Raw genomic sequence first — 16,191 nt, forward strand, 5'->3', positions numbered from 1 at the left:
TTAGAGTCTGATATAATTGCTTCTAATACAAAGACAGCCTTGGGTGTAGTAACTATATAATTAAATAGTACTCATGCTCTCAGGCAAAGAGTTTAAAGTTTATAGGTACCTAATAAACTAGCATTGGGACATATGAAGAACATTTAAATGTTCAGCAGAAATACAAAGAATAGCTAATTTAATTTGTTAAAAGTGAAAGCTTATACAATTCTGAAGGTTTTTATACTGGTTTTATTATACATGTAACTATGAAAAGAAAACATACATACTTGATCAATGAAATGAGGAAGATTGATTTAATGAACAGAAAAATGGATGGTACTTCAAAATTTCCATGATTACATATTATCTATTTAATTTCCTCCACAATAGCAAGAAACGGACATTATTATTCATGCGACATTACAGATACTTAAACCAAGAAAATAATTGGTTGGCCTGCTTTTCTGAGCTTCCTTAAAGATATAGTTAATTGACAGAGCTGTGCTTTAAAATTAGGGTCCATATTCTTCCCTTTTAAATGTGTGGCACGTTTTTTCTTTTTTTCTTCACATTTATTAAATGGGTATTTCTTATTTACTTTTCAATTGTTATTAGCTTTCAGGGTTTCCATGCAAACATCCCCCTAGCCCCTTCTCTTTGGGTGTTCCCCTCCCCATCCTCCTCCCATTACCACCCTCCCCTCAACAAGCCCCTTCACTGGGGGTTCAGTCTTGGCAGGACCAAGGGCTTCCCCTTTATTTCTAGTGGGTGCGGCTGGCAGCTGGTGGCTGGCATGTGCACATGCTCTCTCTGCTTGGCAAGAGTGGGTAGGGGGAGGGCCCTCGCCTGGGGTGAGTTGGAACTGGGGTAGAAAGGCATAGGGACTCCTAGGTGAGAATGCCAAGCTGCCTGCTGCTGCCTTGCAGCCCACTCAGAAAAGTCCTTGTTCTTGCTGCAGGGAGGAGAGTCTGGTGCCCACAAGATGGCTGAAGGGGAGCTGAACGCAGACAGTTTCACCACCTGCCTGCTGGAGGTACTAGGATATCATCCGGGAAAAATTGTGCAGATGACTGAAACAGAAGTCTCAGGGCTGTGTATCATGTCTCCTGAAGTCTTGCTTAGACAGCCTATTCTTGGAATTGGAAGCTTCACTGAAGATTTGTGGAGATATTCATGGACAGTATACAGATTTACTGAGATTATTTGAATATGGAGGTTTTCCACCAGAAGTCAACTATCTTTTCGAAGCAGATTATGTGGACAGAGGAAAGCAGTCTTTGGAAACCATCTGTTTGCCATTGGCTTACAAAATCAAATACCCGGAGAACTTCTTTCTTCCAAGAGGGAAACCATGAGTATGCTAGCATCAACGGCATTTATGGATTCTATGATGAGTGCAAACGAAGTTTTAATATTAAATTGTGGAGGACATTCACTGATTGTTTTAACTGTCTGCATATAGCTGCTATTGTTGATGAGAAAATCCTCTGTTGTCGTGGAGGACTGTCACCAGACCCACAGTCTATGGAACAGATTCGGAGAATTATGAGACCCACTGGCGTACCTGATACAGGTTTGCTGTGTGATTTACTGTGCTCCTAGCAGATAAGGATGTACAAGGCTGGGGAGAAAATGACCGTGGTGTTTCTTTTACTTTTGGAGCTGATGTAGTCAGTAAATTTCTGAATCGTCATGATTTAGACTTGATTTGTCGAGCCCATCAGGTGGTAGGAGACGGATATGAATTTTTTGCTAAAAGACAATTGGTAACTTTATTTTCTGCCCCAAATTACTGTGGCGAGTTTGACAATGCTGGTGGTATGATGAGTGTGGATGAAACTTTGATGTGTTCATTCCAGATATTGAAACCATCTGAAAAGAAAGCTAAGTACCAGGATGGTGGGCTGGATTCTGGACGTCCTGTCACTCTACCTCGAACAGCTAAACCACCGAAGAAAAGGTGAGGACAGGAATTCTGTAAAGAGAAACCATCAGATTTGTTAAGGACATACTTCATAATATATGTGTGCAGTATAAAACATCCAGCCATTGGACACCCTTTATGATGTCACACCTTTAACTTAAGGAGACAGGTAAAGAATCTTAAATTTTTTTCTAATAGAAAGATGTGCTACACTGTATTGTAATAAGTATACTCTGTTACAATATTCAACAAAGTAAAATTCAAATACAAAAGTATCCATTAACGTTCTATCTTCTCATATCACAGTTTTTAAAGTTGAAAGCATCCCAGTTAAACTAGCTGCGTTAGTTACCCAGATGAGAGCATGAAGATCCATCTGTGTCAAGTGGCTTTAGTGTTGCTTGGTTGTTTCTTTATTTTGGGCTTGTTTTGTTTAGTTGTTTTTGCTAGAATAATGGCATCTACTTTTCCTGTTCTTCCCTAACCATTTTAAAGAGTGAAAATGGGAAGAGCTTTAAAGACGTTCACTGACTATTACTTTCCTTCACTCATCTACTTAAGTAACTGTTGGATCTTACTAAGAAAACTGATGCCTCATAATAAAAAAGAACTTAGAGGCCGATAGGTTTTAAAAATATACAAACTATTTGATCCAGTGATTTTAATCAAACAGTTTGACTGGGCAAACTTTGCAGCTGATAATGACGATTTCGCTTTTTACAAATTGCCACTGATTTGGATTTAATTTCTTTAATTAACTCTAACCTTTAATTTATTGATGCTCTATTGTGCAGTAGATTTCATTTAAGAAAAGGCTCATATAGTACTATCCAAAACTAGTTGGTGATGTGATTATGTGGTACCTTGGCTTTAGGTTTTAATTGGAATGAGACACCCTTTGGCATGCTTAACTTTCTGGTATTTCCCTCTCCTGCACTGGTTTTTGTTTTTTGGGTTTTTGCTGTTGTTTGCTTTTTGTTTGTTTTTAGATCCACAGAACATGAGAATCCTTGTGAGGAGCCTTGGAAAGCTGGCTCTTCTTTCCTCTCTCTGTGAAGGATGTGTTTAAATGAACGCTGGTGAGTGGGACATTGTCAGCTCTGAGCACTGGGTGCTTCACTGGCTAATAATTGCCATGTGAATGTTGTTTTTGACTGTAAGACTATGTCACTAAGGATTTTTACTCTGAGCTTTCATAATCAAAGCTCATGATGTGTATAGATATGATTTGTATTGAAGTATAGTAGCAATAATTTCTGCACATTAAAAAATAAAGTGGATTTGTTATGTTACATTGATATAATAACACCATCAGGAGTCATGGAGGGTCCAACTTTTCTGAATTTAGACAGGGCAGCAATGTATTTCACTCTCATTGCTTCTTTAAATACAGTGGATATCTGACAGTAGTAACAGGGAGAGAATTGTGCTCCGTGGCAGTGACCTTGCGTTCTTAGAACTCCTTTGACTTCCTCTAACTGGCAGGGTCATCCTTAGCTTTATATATTAGAGGATGTGTGTTACAAACATTTTTCTACAGAACAAAAAGTATTTGGAGAGGGTAAACCAAGATTCAGCCTGTAACCTACTGGCACTTCTGGGCATTTGGTGTATCAAATATGGGAATTGATAAGTCTGTTGACCATGTCCTCCCCGTGAACGCTTTTTAAATCCAAAGTTGTTGGCCTAGAGTATCGGGGTAGGACATCTGAGGGTCTTACTCACTTTCTTCTTCAGAAAACACCACTTGAGAGACAACTTGGGGGACCGCCTTTCATTATGTGTGCTAGAGGAGAAACAGCAATACATCTGTGCTTCTAAATGTTCGTTAAGAATATGCTGTTTAGAAATATTTCTGTTATGATTTTAATTGAAGTTTTCCTTTTGTTGTTTCATAGTTATATGTTCTTGTTACTATTTTCATTTTTTAAAATACTTTTAAATATTTATATTGATTCATTTTAGTCCTGTTTTGTTCTTAATTGTATTCCTTAAGAATAAAAATTGACTTTTTTTTAATCTCTTGAATCTTAAGACCATCTTTCTTATTCAAGGATTCTGTCCCCTCCTGTGGACTTAGAACTGACAACTAGAGATGGATCTTTGCATGTTCCAGGGAGCCTGGGCTAATAAATGAATTCAAAGTCACCAAGGTACCCAGTGTGATAGTGTCTTCTGTGTGGATAATGTGGCTTTCTTTCAGATGTCACTTTGTGGTGTAATCACTGCCATACTTTATCCATGCTGTCATGTGTTCTCCTAATCTCAGTATATAAGAGTCTACAACACACAATCATAATTGACCCTGTGCACCACATACTGAATAATATACACTCATTGCTATACAGCTGCAAAAAAATTGACAACATTCAGAAAGGAATATAGAAGTCATCCTAATGGAGAACCATGTGTTTCAGCTTTTCTTGCAATACAGCATCAATATTAACCCCAGAGATTCTGACCTTCAAAGTCGTGTTGGGAAACAGGTTTAGACAGATGCTCTTGTCCTTGACCATAAGTATGCTGTGTTTTTATTGTTGCAGATTAGACTTAGTTTTATCATTTATGTCAATAGATCTTATTTTCTACTTTATGTCCGTGGCCTGTCCTGGGTGAATTTCCCTGATACTCCAAAAGAAAGTGTCACATTACCTGTTGTCGATGATTACTGGGGACCATGTGGTTCTTCTGAGAGAGCAGCAGATACTCTAATCTATGAGTCAGTTACCATAGCTCCTGCAGGTGGCTTTTGTCCTTCCAGGGTATGTGCTGTATTAGGTGGACAGGATCACCTCCAATGAAGTAGAGCGATCTCAGGAGATGTGTATTCATAGGTAACTTAAAGAGCTGTGCGTGCTCAATGTGCTAGGTTGCCAGGCATCTGTAGTGGGGCCTGGTGTCCCCACTGCTCATTGTGGGTTCAGGATCATCCTCCAGCATCACCAAGTTTCCATATTAGAGCAGATCTTTCAGGTATTATCAGTGATGATCATATATATATTAAGCACATCTTACAAAATACAGAATAGAAACTAGATTCCTGTATGCCAGTTTGGCATAATGAATTCTTTCCATAGAAAGAAAATTATCTTAATGTAAGCAATTTAGGGAGGAACGTCAAGAGCATCCATAGTGAAAGCAGCCTGTAGCTGTGAACACACATTTCTTTTGGAGAGCAGGCCTGTGCAAGCCCAAAACCTAGGTGGGACAGTTCAAGCTACCCCTTTTCCGTGGCAAATCTGGGATCCTATTGATAAAGCATTTTTTCCAGGTGTCTAAATTTAAATTTATGGAATTGAACTAACTGGTGAGAGTGGAGGTGAGTCAGAGAGTTAAAGTACAGGAGGAATAATCCAGAATGTCCACAAAATTTGCTGTCACACCAGGGCTTTTAAAAACTCTTCAGCTAGAGAAGCAATGTAGTCTTTACTTATTCTCAAGCTTAGGTCTTCTACTCATTCATTATAAGCTGACCATGACACAAAAGAGCCATCTGTGTCAAAATAGAAGCTAGTTGTAACTAGATTCACACCACACTATCACATCACTACCATATTTGAGGTTCTCTGTTACTATCTAAGACCCTGGAAGAGGCCTGGGTCTTGCTACAGAAACTCATAATTCATGTGTCCATGACACTGTGTGCTTTGTTCTGTTAATGCTACCATTGGCACACAGTACCTTGGATACTTTGTGCTGACATCTGTGACCTGAGACAACAGGTCATGTCTTCCTTACCTGAATAAACTGTCCTTAGAGTACAGTGTAGACGGAGGGGCTTCTTTTCTCTCTGAATTAGCAAACGTTTCCAGTCTTCATCAAGTCTGTTAGCCATTGTCTGTGCTTGTCTGGAGATGGCCACATTGTCGGCTGAGTGTCTTCCTCCAGACTGCTCTGTAATTTAGTAGAAGATTAATAGTGTTCTAGCCCTAGGATTTAATTCAGTGTGACTGTACTTGCCAACCATGCTCAAAGCCCTAGTTTCCACCCTAGTCCTGTGTGTTACAGAGTAAGAAAATAAAGAACCACATTGTGTTTCAAGTTTCTCCTCCAACAGAAGGAGAGCCTGCAGAGGGCCTTTAAGTAACTCTAAGTGCAAGCTTCCCCACAGCTTCCTCCATCAATTCCACTATTGGTGTGTTTTCCTCACTGCTCACTTTATTCTTGGTGTGCAAAAAATGTGCACCATGTCAGTACAGTGTGTGTGTGTGTGTGTGTGTGCGCGCGCGCGCATGTTCATCCATGAACTCACTATAAATTTTCATAAAATGACTTAGAAGACCGAACTGAAATCTGTCGAGGTGCATGCAGACTTATGTTACTACTGTCCCATGGCACCTTGCAGGGAACACTGAAATGCTGGGCTACTTTAATACAGCCTAAAACTGGGCTATGCAAGGTTTTCAGTGAGATTTTGACCACTACAGAGAGCAGCAAAAGCTTCATTTATCACATGCTGCTCTTACCAAGGTCAGGCAAAGCCTCATCCTATAGAGAGTCTGGTAGGATTTGAAGGCAGGAAATAAACTCAGGGCTCGAATGAAACATTTAGAAACAAAGTGAATAATACAAAGCTTCAAGGAAGCCAAGAGCTGTTTTTTGTTCATTTGTTTTGTTTTTTGAGAAGATCCACAAGAGGACAACCTAACTAACTCAAACTAACTACACACTGGAGAGACAATACATAAATTAAAAATCAGAAATGAAATGAGGGATGTAACAGTAGACACCAAACTAAATCAAAATCATTAGTTCTTACTTCAGAGGACTCTACTCCGGATAACTGAAATATGTTTTTGATATTGTAGGTTTTCTAGACAGATAACAATTACTAAAGTTAAGTCCAGATCTGGGAAGGAGGCACTCTTTCTCTTGACCTCCATGCAGTGTCCAGAGTTCATGCTTGTTCTCATGGACATGGCCTCATTTCTTTTTGCTGCATCAAGAGGAAAGCCAGCAGAGGAGGCAAAGTTTACAAAGAATCAGTAGGATTCCTAGAAAATAAGCCATCCAGATGTCCATTCTCAGAAAACCCCTGGCTTGCTCTCATGTGTCTGGGTCCTCAGACACCAGCAGCCTTAGATGAGACCAAGGAAAGCTGTGCAGAGTCCTGGGTCCCCAGGTTCTTGACCTCCTGAGTGACAGCTGTAGACATGTCCTCCAGGGAATCCTTACAGCTGGTGACATCTGGACAAGGTGGACCAGATGTCAAAATGAGACATGTGAGAGAAATCCTAGACTGTTTGGAAGGAAGCCGTCTCTGCTTATGCTTCTGTCTCTGTGTGACCTGCCTCTGTGATGTGGAGAGGGAGCTCTCATGCCTGTGGGTCGCCTCCTAATGTGTTTGTTGTTGCAGATGTCCTGGATGTTCTGGACCCCATCAGAACTCAGCCCATGCTCAGTCACGCGGAGGTCAACACCTTCCTGTCCATCAGGTCATGAGACCTGAGACAGTTGAGGTAACTGCAGTTGCCCTGGGTGAAGTGCTCACAGACTTGGACTTTCTTCCATGGCTGTGGCTTCAACAAATCTGTTTGTGGCTGTCTCCTTTGTAGTAAGTCTTGCACCAGAAAAGCATTGCTTTGTACCAGGAAGATGGCCGGCTCCTCTTGGTTAAACCCAGAGAGCTCATGATTCTTCAGGACCTGGAAGCTTTGTTCCTAAAGAACTTTGTGAGAGTATTTGCAGAGGTTTCTCTGGGACTGTGCATAGTGGCACTGACCGAGCAGAGTAAGCTTGCAGAGGCTTGGACAGTCTAGCAGGGTCCCTGACTGCACTTGAGATTGAAGCCACAGGCTTCAGTTGTAGCCACCACCCACATAGCTGTCCCTGCCTGGTCTCCAGTCCCTCACAGCAGGAAGCAATCTTGCTGTGTGGTCTCCAGCAGCTCATAGAGCTCTGCCTCTGGAGCCTGATCCTACTCTGCAGTTCCTTAAGGGTCATGTGGCCCCTGTGGGCGCACAGGATCTTTGTGAGGAAACAGTATTCCCCGGGATCAGCCATGGTGCACTGTGGCTGCAGCTGCTCAGGCTTGTGAGCTGGACTCTGCTTCATGGAGAATTGAAACAGGGAAAGGGGATAACACATGAATTGGAAATAAAGAAAATAACAATAAAAATTAAAATATTAAAGTAGTCCTCTTACCAGAATGAAGGGGAAGCAAGGTCCTTAAGCAGGCAGGTTCTCCACAACAATGCATGCTCGGTTCCAGCCTGGACATGAGGTGCCCTGAGTTTTGAGCTGCCAGGCTCCTACTAGGAAGAGAGTTTTCTTATTTATTTTTATAAGTCTTTCCAGTTTTCTTCTAAGGCTTTCATCTTATCAATACACTTTCCCAGTGAGACTTCATGACTCGCCATTATGGTTAACAAGAATAAAGTGAGGGTCATTGAGTGGCTCCTAGCTGTGGTTGTGGGGGAGCTCCTGACAGAGAGTGCAAGCCTGGCAGGTGCAGGGAGCAGGGCTCATGGTGGGAGGGACTAAAGGAGCTGCTGTGGCCTGGGTGCACTAGGCCTAGGTGCTGTGGCCAGGCTGCTTGGTGCCCCTCTGTGGCCACTTCACCTGGGTCCCAATGCGAGCCCATGGTGGTCTTAGTCCAGTTGTGCTTGCTCTACCTGTCCAAGGGGCTTCTGGCAAGGCTGAGCAGAGCTTTCAACCTAGACACCCATGAGGACAATGAGATCCGGAAATCAGGGGATCCCTGGAGGCTTCTTGCTTGCCAAGCACTGGCAGATGTGGCTGGTGGAACAAGAGGCTATGAGTTCCCCGAACTCTTCCCATCCCCACCTTGGTGCCTTCCCATACAGAGAGAACAAGGGCAGGCTCTGCTGCTGCACTTCCTCACGCCCATAGCCTATCAGCAGGCTGACTGGGGCTTGACTGTGCTCTGCCTGGCTCTCCCTGACCCTGACCCTGACCCTGCCATCTCCCACTTCTTCAGCCCAAGGCATTTGAGAAATGGACTAGCCACGCCCTACACTTGCCTTGACAGTGGAGTCTAAAGGAAGTGAGGTCAGGCCCACCTGAGCCTTGTGTCTCCCCATCCCCAGATGTGTGTTGCACAGTTCTACACTCACTGTTTAGTTTGAGGGACCCCAGCAGGTGGCAGGCTTTGCTGAGCCTCAGGTGTGCACCTGGGACAGTAGTGGGACTTATGGTTGAGGGGAGACTTCAGGGAGGTGCAGGCCTTTCTCAACCTCTCCGACTATCCATATGATGCCCTCCATGTTTCTCCCCCTGTGAAAGTTGGGAAGCCACTTTTCGCTGTCCTGTGTGACTTTCCCTGCAGACTGGGCTCTCCTGCAGCAGATACTCTCACATGCTTCTTTAAAAGCACCTGTTCCTCAGATATAGATCAGCTGTGAAGACAGGCTTCTTCAAGTCAGTGTGCGAGCTCCCTCTCCCAGCTCAGAGCTGCAACAACCAAAAGTCCTCAGGCCACAGTGCTGGGTGTGTCCCACAGAGGACTTAGGGCAAAGTGCCCCTTCTGAGAAGTGACTTAGAACAGAAGGTTCATAAGTGAGAGTCAACACCCAAGTGCTCCTTCCAGGAGAAAGCAACCAGCTCTCCCTTTGAAACAGTGTTGGCTCCCACATGACCCAGTTCTGTGACTGGGGAAGATTTTCTGGAGCTTAGTTGCCCAGTCAGAGTGGGGATACATTCTTGATCCTGAAAGATCCCACGCAGAGAGACCCTTACTCAAGTCTTGGGAAATCGCGGACCCCAGACACAGAGAGACCATTTTGGATGTAATAAGCAAAGGCGAGGTTTATTACGGAGACCTATTACAGAGATCTCCAGGCGGACACATATCCCACCCAGGAGACAGATGTGTTGACCCCGAGAGGCTGGGAGAAAGAGCATTTAAAGGCAGAGGCTGTGAGCCCAGGGGATGGGGGGGGATGTCAAAGGGGGATGCACCACAAGTTATAGGATTGTTTTATGGCTCCAGGAGATAAGGGGACGCCAAAAGGTTTTATGGCCCCCTGGTTCCTGGAACAGAGCTACTAAATCAGGAGAATGGTTGGGTCTTTAGGTCCTCCTTATTTTTAAAAGTTTGTCAGAATTGATGAAGCATCTGTATTTGAAACACCTCTGGTTAGGCTTGGGCTGCTGGTTTCCTGGGGTGCTCTCAGTAGGACGAAATGGCTAGAAAGCACAAGTAGGGGCTTAAATAAACATCACAGGGGCAGAACAAAGAACAGTTAACTCACACCATGTGATAAGCAAAGTAGTTTCTCTTGCATTCCTTTTCTTTATCTTTATGGCCTGTTATTCCTGGCAGCAGGGCTTACTCTTTTAATTTTATATTTTTAAACCTTACATTCGTATAATTTTCCTTTCAATCCATGCTCATTTCCACAACAAATGGTCCTCCTCCACACCCCAGGCCTTGGGTTGAACCCAGGTCCTTCCAGGACCAACATACCTGAGAGGGCAGTCCAGGTGAGCGAAGTGGCCAGAATGATTTTAAACTGGAGAAAACTCCCATATTGGCCATTTAACAACTTAAGGGATTGAGCATATGTGGACTTCAGAATCTTAAGGTCAGATTTTTCTGATAACAGCTGATAGGTAGAGCTTAAGTCTACTGTGGGTGGGATCATCCAAGGCAGGGAGGAGATCTGACTCTGCAGGCCTGGCCAGCCTCTGTGTTCTCCTGAAAAATAATTGTTGGTCATCTGTAAATCTGAAGTGAGAGTAGGTTTTTGTCAACTCAAACGGATGAGATTTCAAGTCTTACACACTATGTGAGAGACACACATTTACCCTCGGGAATTTGAACTTACTTCTGTAGAAGTGACTGTAGGTGAACAGAGGGAAAGCATTCTTGCCTTTAGCATTCTGTCTGTATCAGAGACTACAGGGACTGGCTTCCTGGACAGATATGTCCAAGGAGACAGACACTGTAATGGGGGAAAACTGAGGTAAGAAATGTCCTGGGGAGAGTGATCTCAGATTGTGCCTTTAGCCAGGAATGTCTATTGTGATTAAGGCAAGCAGTCTTGGGCCTGCTAAAACTTGTCACTACTACAGGGCATCTCTGCTCTTATAGTTGCTCCAGGTCCTTCTGAGATGAAGATCTTTCTTTAAAAAGGAAAAAGAAAAAGTTTATTGAGGAAGTTTCTCAACCTGTGGGTCACGACCCCTTCTTGGTGAGTGCATATCAGACACATTGCATATCAAATACCTAGCATGTTATGACTTATAAGAGTAGCAATATTAGTTATAAAGTAGCAGTGAAATAATTTAATGGGGAGAGTCACCACAGCATGAAGAGCTGTGTTAAAGGGTTGCAGCACTAGGAGTGTTGAGACCACTGCCATAGAAGCTGACACATGGGAGCAGACTCCTCAGATGAGTAGAGACCCATGGCAAGGGATACTGTGTCCCACCCTAGAACCCAGAGGCAGAATCTACCCCAGGAGTCTGTGGGTCACCTTGTCTTAAATTCTCCCAGGGTCAAGAATAGCATTGATCTTCTCAGGAGAGTCAGCTTGCACAGCCCACATCAGGCCCATGGCTTCCCTTTACAGAGAAGGATGTGGGTCTAAGTGACAGCCAGTGGGACTGAGGGGACCCTGATACTCATTTGCTTTGAGCTGAGGTTTCTTTACATGTAAAATGGAGGTGTTTCTGCTGAATTGGGTTGTTGTGGAGATGAACAGAACATACAACCTGCTCAGTGTCTGCCTGGCATGGAACCTGCTGGTTAAATGGAAGCTGTCGATGGTGATGAAGTTAAAAGTAGAATCTCTAGCCCGATAGTGTTAGATGCCGGGCGCCATACAGGGGTTGTAAGGATTTTGTGATTCTAAGACAGCCTCGCATTAAAACTGAAGGCTCCTTTTTAAATTTTTTAAAGAATGAATCAAGTATAAAATACCAATATGAAATAATCATAATGAGAATTGAGCTAATTCCTGTGAAGTCATTTTAGCTTTACATTTTCTGCTTCTATATTCCAGGCATCTAGAGTAGCACTATCCGAGGTCCTAAAGCCTTCTATTATGGTGCTACCCATTCATTCCTCTCTTCTTGAGGACTTCTCAGGTGACTTAAGAAAACCTGATTTCCTTTCAGATTGTTCCCAGCTGGTGTGATCTCTCTGTCCATGGCCTTGCCAAAAGCTGCAGAGCCAATGTGTTGCTTCACAACACAAAATTCCAGACATTTTGCCAATGAAGTCTCAGGAGTCAGATACTGAAGTCAACTCCCTACTGTCCTTCCCAATTCACTGACCTCCCAGAAGAAGAGCATTCTTGTTCCCTCTGCACACTTGAAAAATCCTTTAGCCCAAAGACTTTCCATTGGTTTAGTTATCTTCATTTCCTTTCAAGTTGTGTCTTGATCTGCTCTGAACCTAAGTGCCGTTTTTAGTTTTGCAATAAAGGTGTGTGGTAGGTGAGCATTACTGAAACAAAGTCCATGTTTACAGTAAACAAACAATTCTTGTGTTAAATGTCTGTGCCATGGCGATGCTATACCACACAATAGTTTTTCATTAAATAATACATTCATGGCGCTCACAGTGTGATCAATATCTTGTAACATTCTCTCTATTATACAAATCAAACAGCTTAGTAACATTCTCTCTATTATATAAGTCAAGTTCTTTGAGAAGGATTCTGGTTGATTTCTGTCATGTCTGTGTGCATCATCATGGAAATCCCAAGGAACATCAATCCTGGGATTTTGAAACTGTTGCATGTGGCCAAGCAGGAACCAAAACCACCCAGGAGACTACAGATATTTGACATACATAAATTCACTTCCTTATTTTCACATAGTTTATGGCAAGAAGTCACCATTCCTGACCATGTAACATTACCCAACGTGCTACTAAATGGAATGGTTATGGTCAAGGAGGTCACCACACAAAAAACAAAACACCCATCTCAGATAAACATGTATGGTTTATTGAATCCAAAACATCCATGAATTTCAGGACACAATTAACAGTCCAAACCTAAGGATAATAGATACAGAAGAGAATTACGATTTCCCATTCATAGGTCCAGTAAACATCTTCAACAAATCATAGTAGAAAACTTCCATAAGGTAACGAAAGAAAAGGCTATCAGGGTACAGCAAGCCTACAGAACACTAAATGAATTGTACCAGAAGAAATTCCTCCATTAACATAATAGTTAAATCACTAAATGCACAGATCAAAGAAAGAACATTAAAAGGGGTAAGGTGTAAATAAACAGTAACAAATAAATTCAGACCTATATGAATTACACCAGACGTCTCAACAGAGACTCCAAAAACCAGAAAAACTTGGGCAGATGTAATGCAGACCAAGGCTACTATACCCAGCATAATTCTCAATCTCCATAAATGAAGAAACTAAGATATTTCACGACAAAACCAAATTTAAACAATATTTTTCTTTAAGAGAGCACAACAGAGGATAATAGGAGGAAAACCACAAGAAAATGAGCTAAACTATACCCAAGAAAAACAAAGAAATTAAAATACTCTCAATAATTTCAAGAAAGACAAGCACAGAAACATAATTTCACCTATAACCAGAAAAAGAAAAAGCAGCAACCATTGGTCTGTAATATCTAACCGGACCCTCTGTCATCAATTTCCCAGCTCGTAGGGAACTGCCAGCCAAAGTGTATACAAGGTTTGGTTTAGGGTTCTAGGTAGCTGTGTAGAAGAGGATTCTCTTATCTGGCATTAATGATTTTGTAGGCCCTTGGCTCTGCTGAGGCCTGTTGTCCCACCAAATGGAGATCTTAGAGATGTGAGGTGGGAATGAATATGTGTGGGTGGGGGAGCACTGTCATATAGGCAAAGCTGAGCAGAAATGGGATGTAAGATATGATGAGGGGAGTCTGGAAAGTGGGACAACACTTGAAATATAAATAAATAAAATAACCAATTAAAAAAATAGCCAAAAATAAAATAAAAAGTGAAAAGGTAAAAGAAAACTTACACCAAAACAAAACAAAAGAAATCCTTGTAGTGGATTGGCCTAATTCTGCTTGTATTTTAATGCTAATTTGTGGAACTCAGGACTGGTTAACCCCCAAAAAGCTGACCCTGCTCCCAGTTAACTGTGATTATAAAGAAGCCAACAGCCAACAGCCAACAGCCAACAGCAGAGAGATGGGGGAGGAGAGTTTCTGAGGGCTTTGCTAGAGAGAATCATGAGGAGAGAAGAAGGAAGAAGAAGCTGCCAGAGAATAAAGGAAGAACATGTGTGATGGAGAGGAGAGAGGAAGAGGACAGCAGCCATGGTTAAGGGATTGGAGAGCCTGGTCCTGAGGGCTGTCCAAGGGGAAGAAAGAGCAGCCAAGATGCTACACAGTCAGTAAGAGTTGAGCGTTATTGTTTGGAAAGTAGATCTGATACCATGGAGGGCAGGCAGCTGCCCAGCCACTGTGCTGATTAGGGCATAGTAAAGTAAATTTAACAAAATATGTATAACCAGTAAGACAGCTCTGTAGAGGATCCTAAAAGGAATACCTTAGTTTGAAGGGAAGGAAAAAATACCAGAAGACACAGGAAATTACTTAACAAAACTAGGACAGTCACTCAAAAGAAGCCTATGAAAACCACAAAAATTAACAAAATGACAAAATATAATACATAGGATTAAATAATATTTGCATATCATTAAGCTCAATTCCCCAGTAAGCAGTCATATATTTAGCCAGAAACAGGATTACCATCTTGCGGGATATAGAGAAACACTAGGAAAACAGAACTAAGAACATGTCCCTATAGCAGTTCTGTGCAGTTTCTCTATCCAGCTGACAGAATAGATTTCAAACCAATCCTGTCCGCAAAATGTAAGGACATTCACTTCATACTTTGCAATTACCAAAAATACCACAACTCTAAATAAATACATATTAAACACAGGCTTCCCAAATTTAAAAATACCTATTATCAGATAGATATGAAACTACAGATTAGCTATAACAGTGGTTGTGATTGGTGTTAATAGTCTATTCTGACCACTTGACAGATCATATGCAAATAAACAAAACAGGATGTGCAGAATTAAGTGACATCATCAATCAAATGGATCTAACAAACTACACTGAACTATACATATATTTTTCTATCAGCCTGTGGATCTGTCTCCAAATTTGACCACGTATTAGGACACAGAACAACCCTCAGGAAATATAAGAAAGTTGAAATAGTGTCTTGCTTTTTATCTGAGCACAAAGGAATCAAAATTCAATCACACAACTGAAAGGACAGAAAATACACACCCTCATGGAAAATCAGCAACACAAACAACACACTACTGAAAGGGCCAAGGGAGGAAAAATTGAAATTCCTAGAAATGAGTGACAATGAAAACACAATCACAGATCTATGCGATACAACATAGTTTTAGGAATTATGTTGCAGTCAGCAAAGCCAGAGCAGTGGACCCATCTAATCCCTTTGTCATGCATCAGAAGTAGAGAATGTGGAGTGTGCCCTGTTGGGTTAATGCCTTGAACTGGCTCACCACATTCCCAACTTCCCTTTGCAATGATAACATATATTTTTGGCATGACACATTGGATGTATGCAATTTGCCTTTTGCTATCATAGGGGGAATAATTAAGGGACTGCCTGGAGTGTCATAAAGCACTTTGGATAAACTGTTTAGAGACTGTGAAAGACTACAGGGATTTTGGAACCTGAGATAAATGCATTTTTTATGATATTTTTAAGAACCTATGGGGAATTGGGAGTGCAATATGGTGATTTGAATGATAATGGCCCCCATAAACTCATATATATGAATGTTTGTTTCTGGTTAGTGGAAATGTTCAGGAAGAATTATAAGATATGGATTTGTTGGAGGAGTGTTATGGGATTGGGCTTTGAGGTTTCCAAATTCAATACCATTTATAGTTAACACTCACTTTCTCTGTGTCCAACTTGCAGATAAGATGTAAGCTCTCAGCTAGTTCTCTAGAAACATGGTGTCTTACCTGCTGCCATGTACCCCAGCATAATGATCATAGACTCATGATCCTTAAAACTGTCAGCTGAAATAAACTCTTTCTTCTACAAGTTCCCTTGCTCATGGTGTCTCTTCATAGCATAGAAAAGGAACTATGATTGGAAGGAACACTTAAGTGAAAAATTTCTCAATAAAATACTGGCAAATAAAATTCAGACATATATCAAAAGTATCAGGTACCATGATGAAGTTGGCTTGACTCCAGAGGTGCAAGAATGTTTCAACATGTACAAATGAATAAACAATTCACCACATAAAGCCAAGAACAGGAAACACATGATCACTGCACTAGAGG

The 16,191-nt window shown here is 41.8% G+C and overlaps 1 protein-coding gene and 2 pseudogenes across 2 annotated transcripts in view; 1 reads left to right on the forward strand and 2 right to left on the reverse strand.

Annotated features, from left to right (window-relative positions):
• Window positions 1–211: 211 nt before the first annotated feature.
• The window catches only part of LOC147999380 (uncharacterized), a 28,307-nt gene continuing 12,327 nt past the window's right edge, over window positions 212–16,191 (reverse strand). The window contains exons 4-6 of the mRNA XM_087596630.1: window positions 8,051–8,160; window positions 5,645–5,800; window positions 212–1,957 (exon numbers count right to left, since the gene is read on the reverse strand). Coding sequence (XP_087452756.1) covers window positions 1,911–1,957; window positions 5,645–5,800; window positions 8,051–8,160 — 313 coding nt within the window. The 3' untranslated portion in view covers window positions 212–1,910. The remainder of the gene's footprint in view (window positions 1,958–5,644; window positions 5,801–8,050; window positions 8,161–16,191) is intronic.
• LOC134483305 (serine/threonine-protein phosphatase PP1-beta catalytic subunit-like) lies at window positions 950–4,059 on the forward strand (annotated as a pseudogene). Its single transcript, XR_015643989.1, has 2 exons — window positions 950–2,985; window positions 3,961–4,059. The product of XR_015643989.1 is annotated as a serine/threonine-protein phosphatase PP1-beta catalytic subunit-like (transcript).
• Window positions 5,986–7,971, reverse strand: LOC134483681 (zinc finger CCCH-type antiviral protein 1-like; annotated as a pseudogene).

Source organism: Rattus norvegicus, chromosome 19, assembly GCF_021556685.1.
Source record: "Rattus norvegicus strain SHRSP/BbbUtx chromosome 19, alternate assembly SHRSP_T2T, whole genome shotgun sequence".
NCBI lineage: Eukaryota > Metazoa > Chordata > Mammalia > Rodentia > Muridae > Rattus > Rattus norvegicus.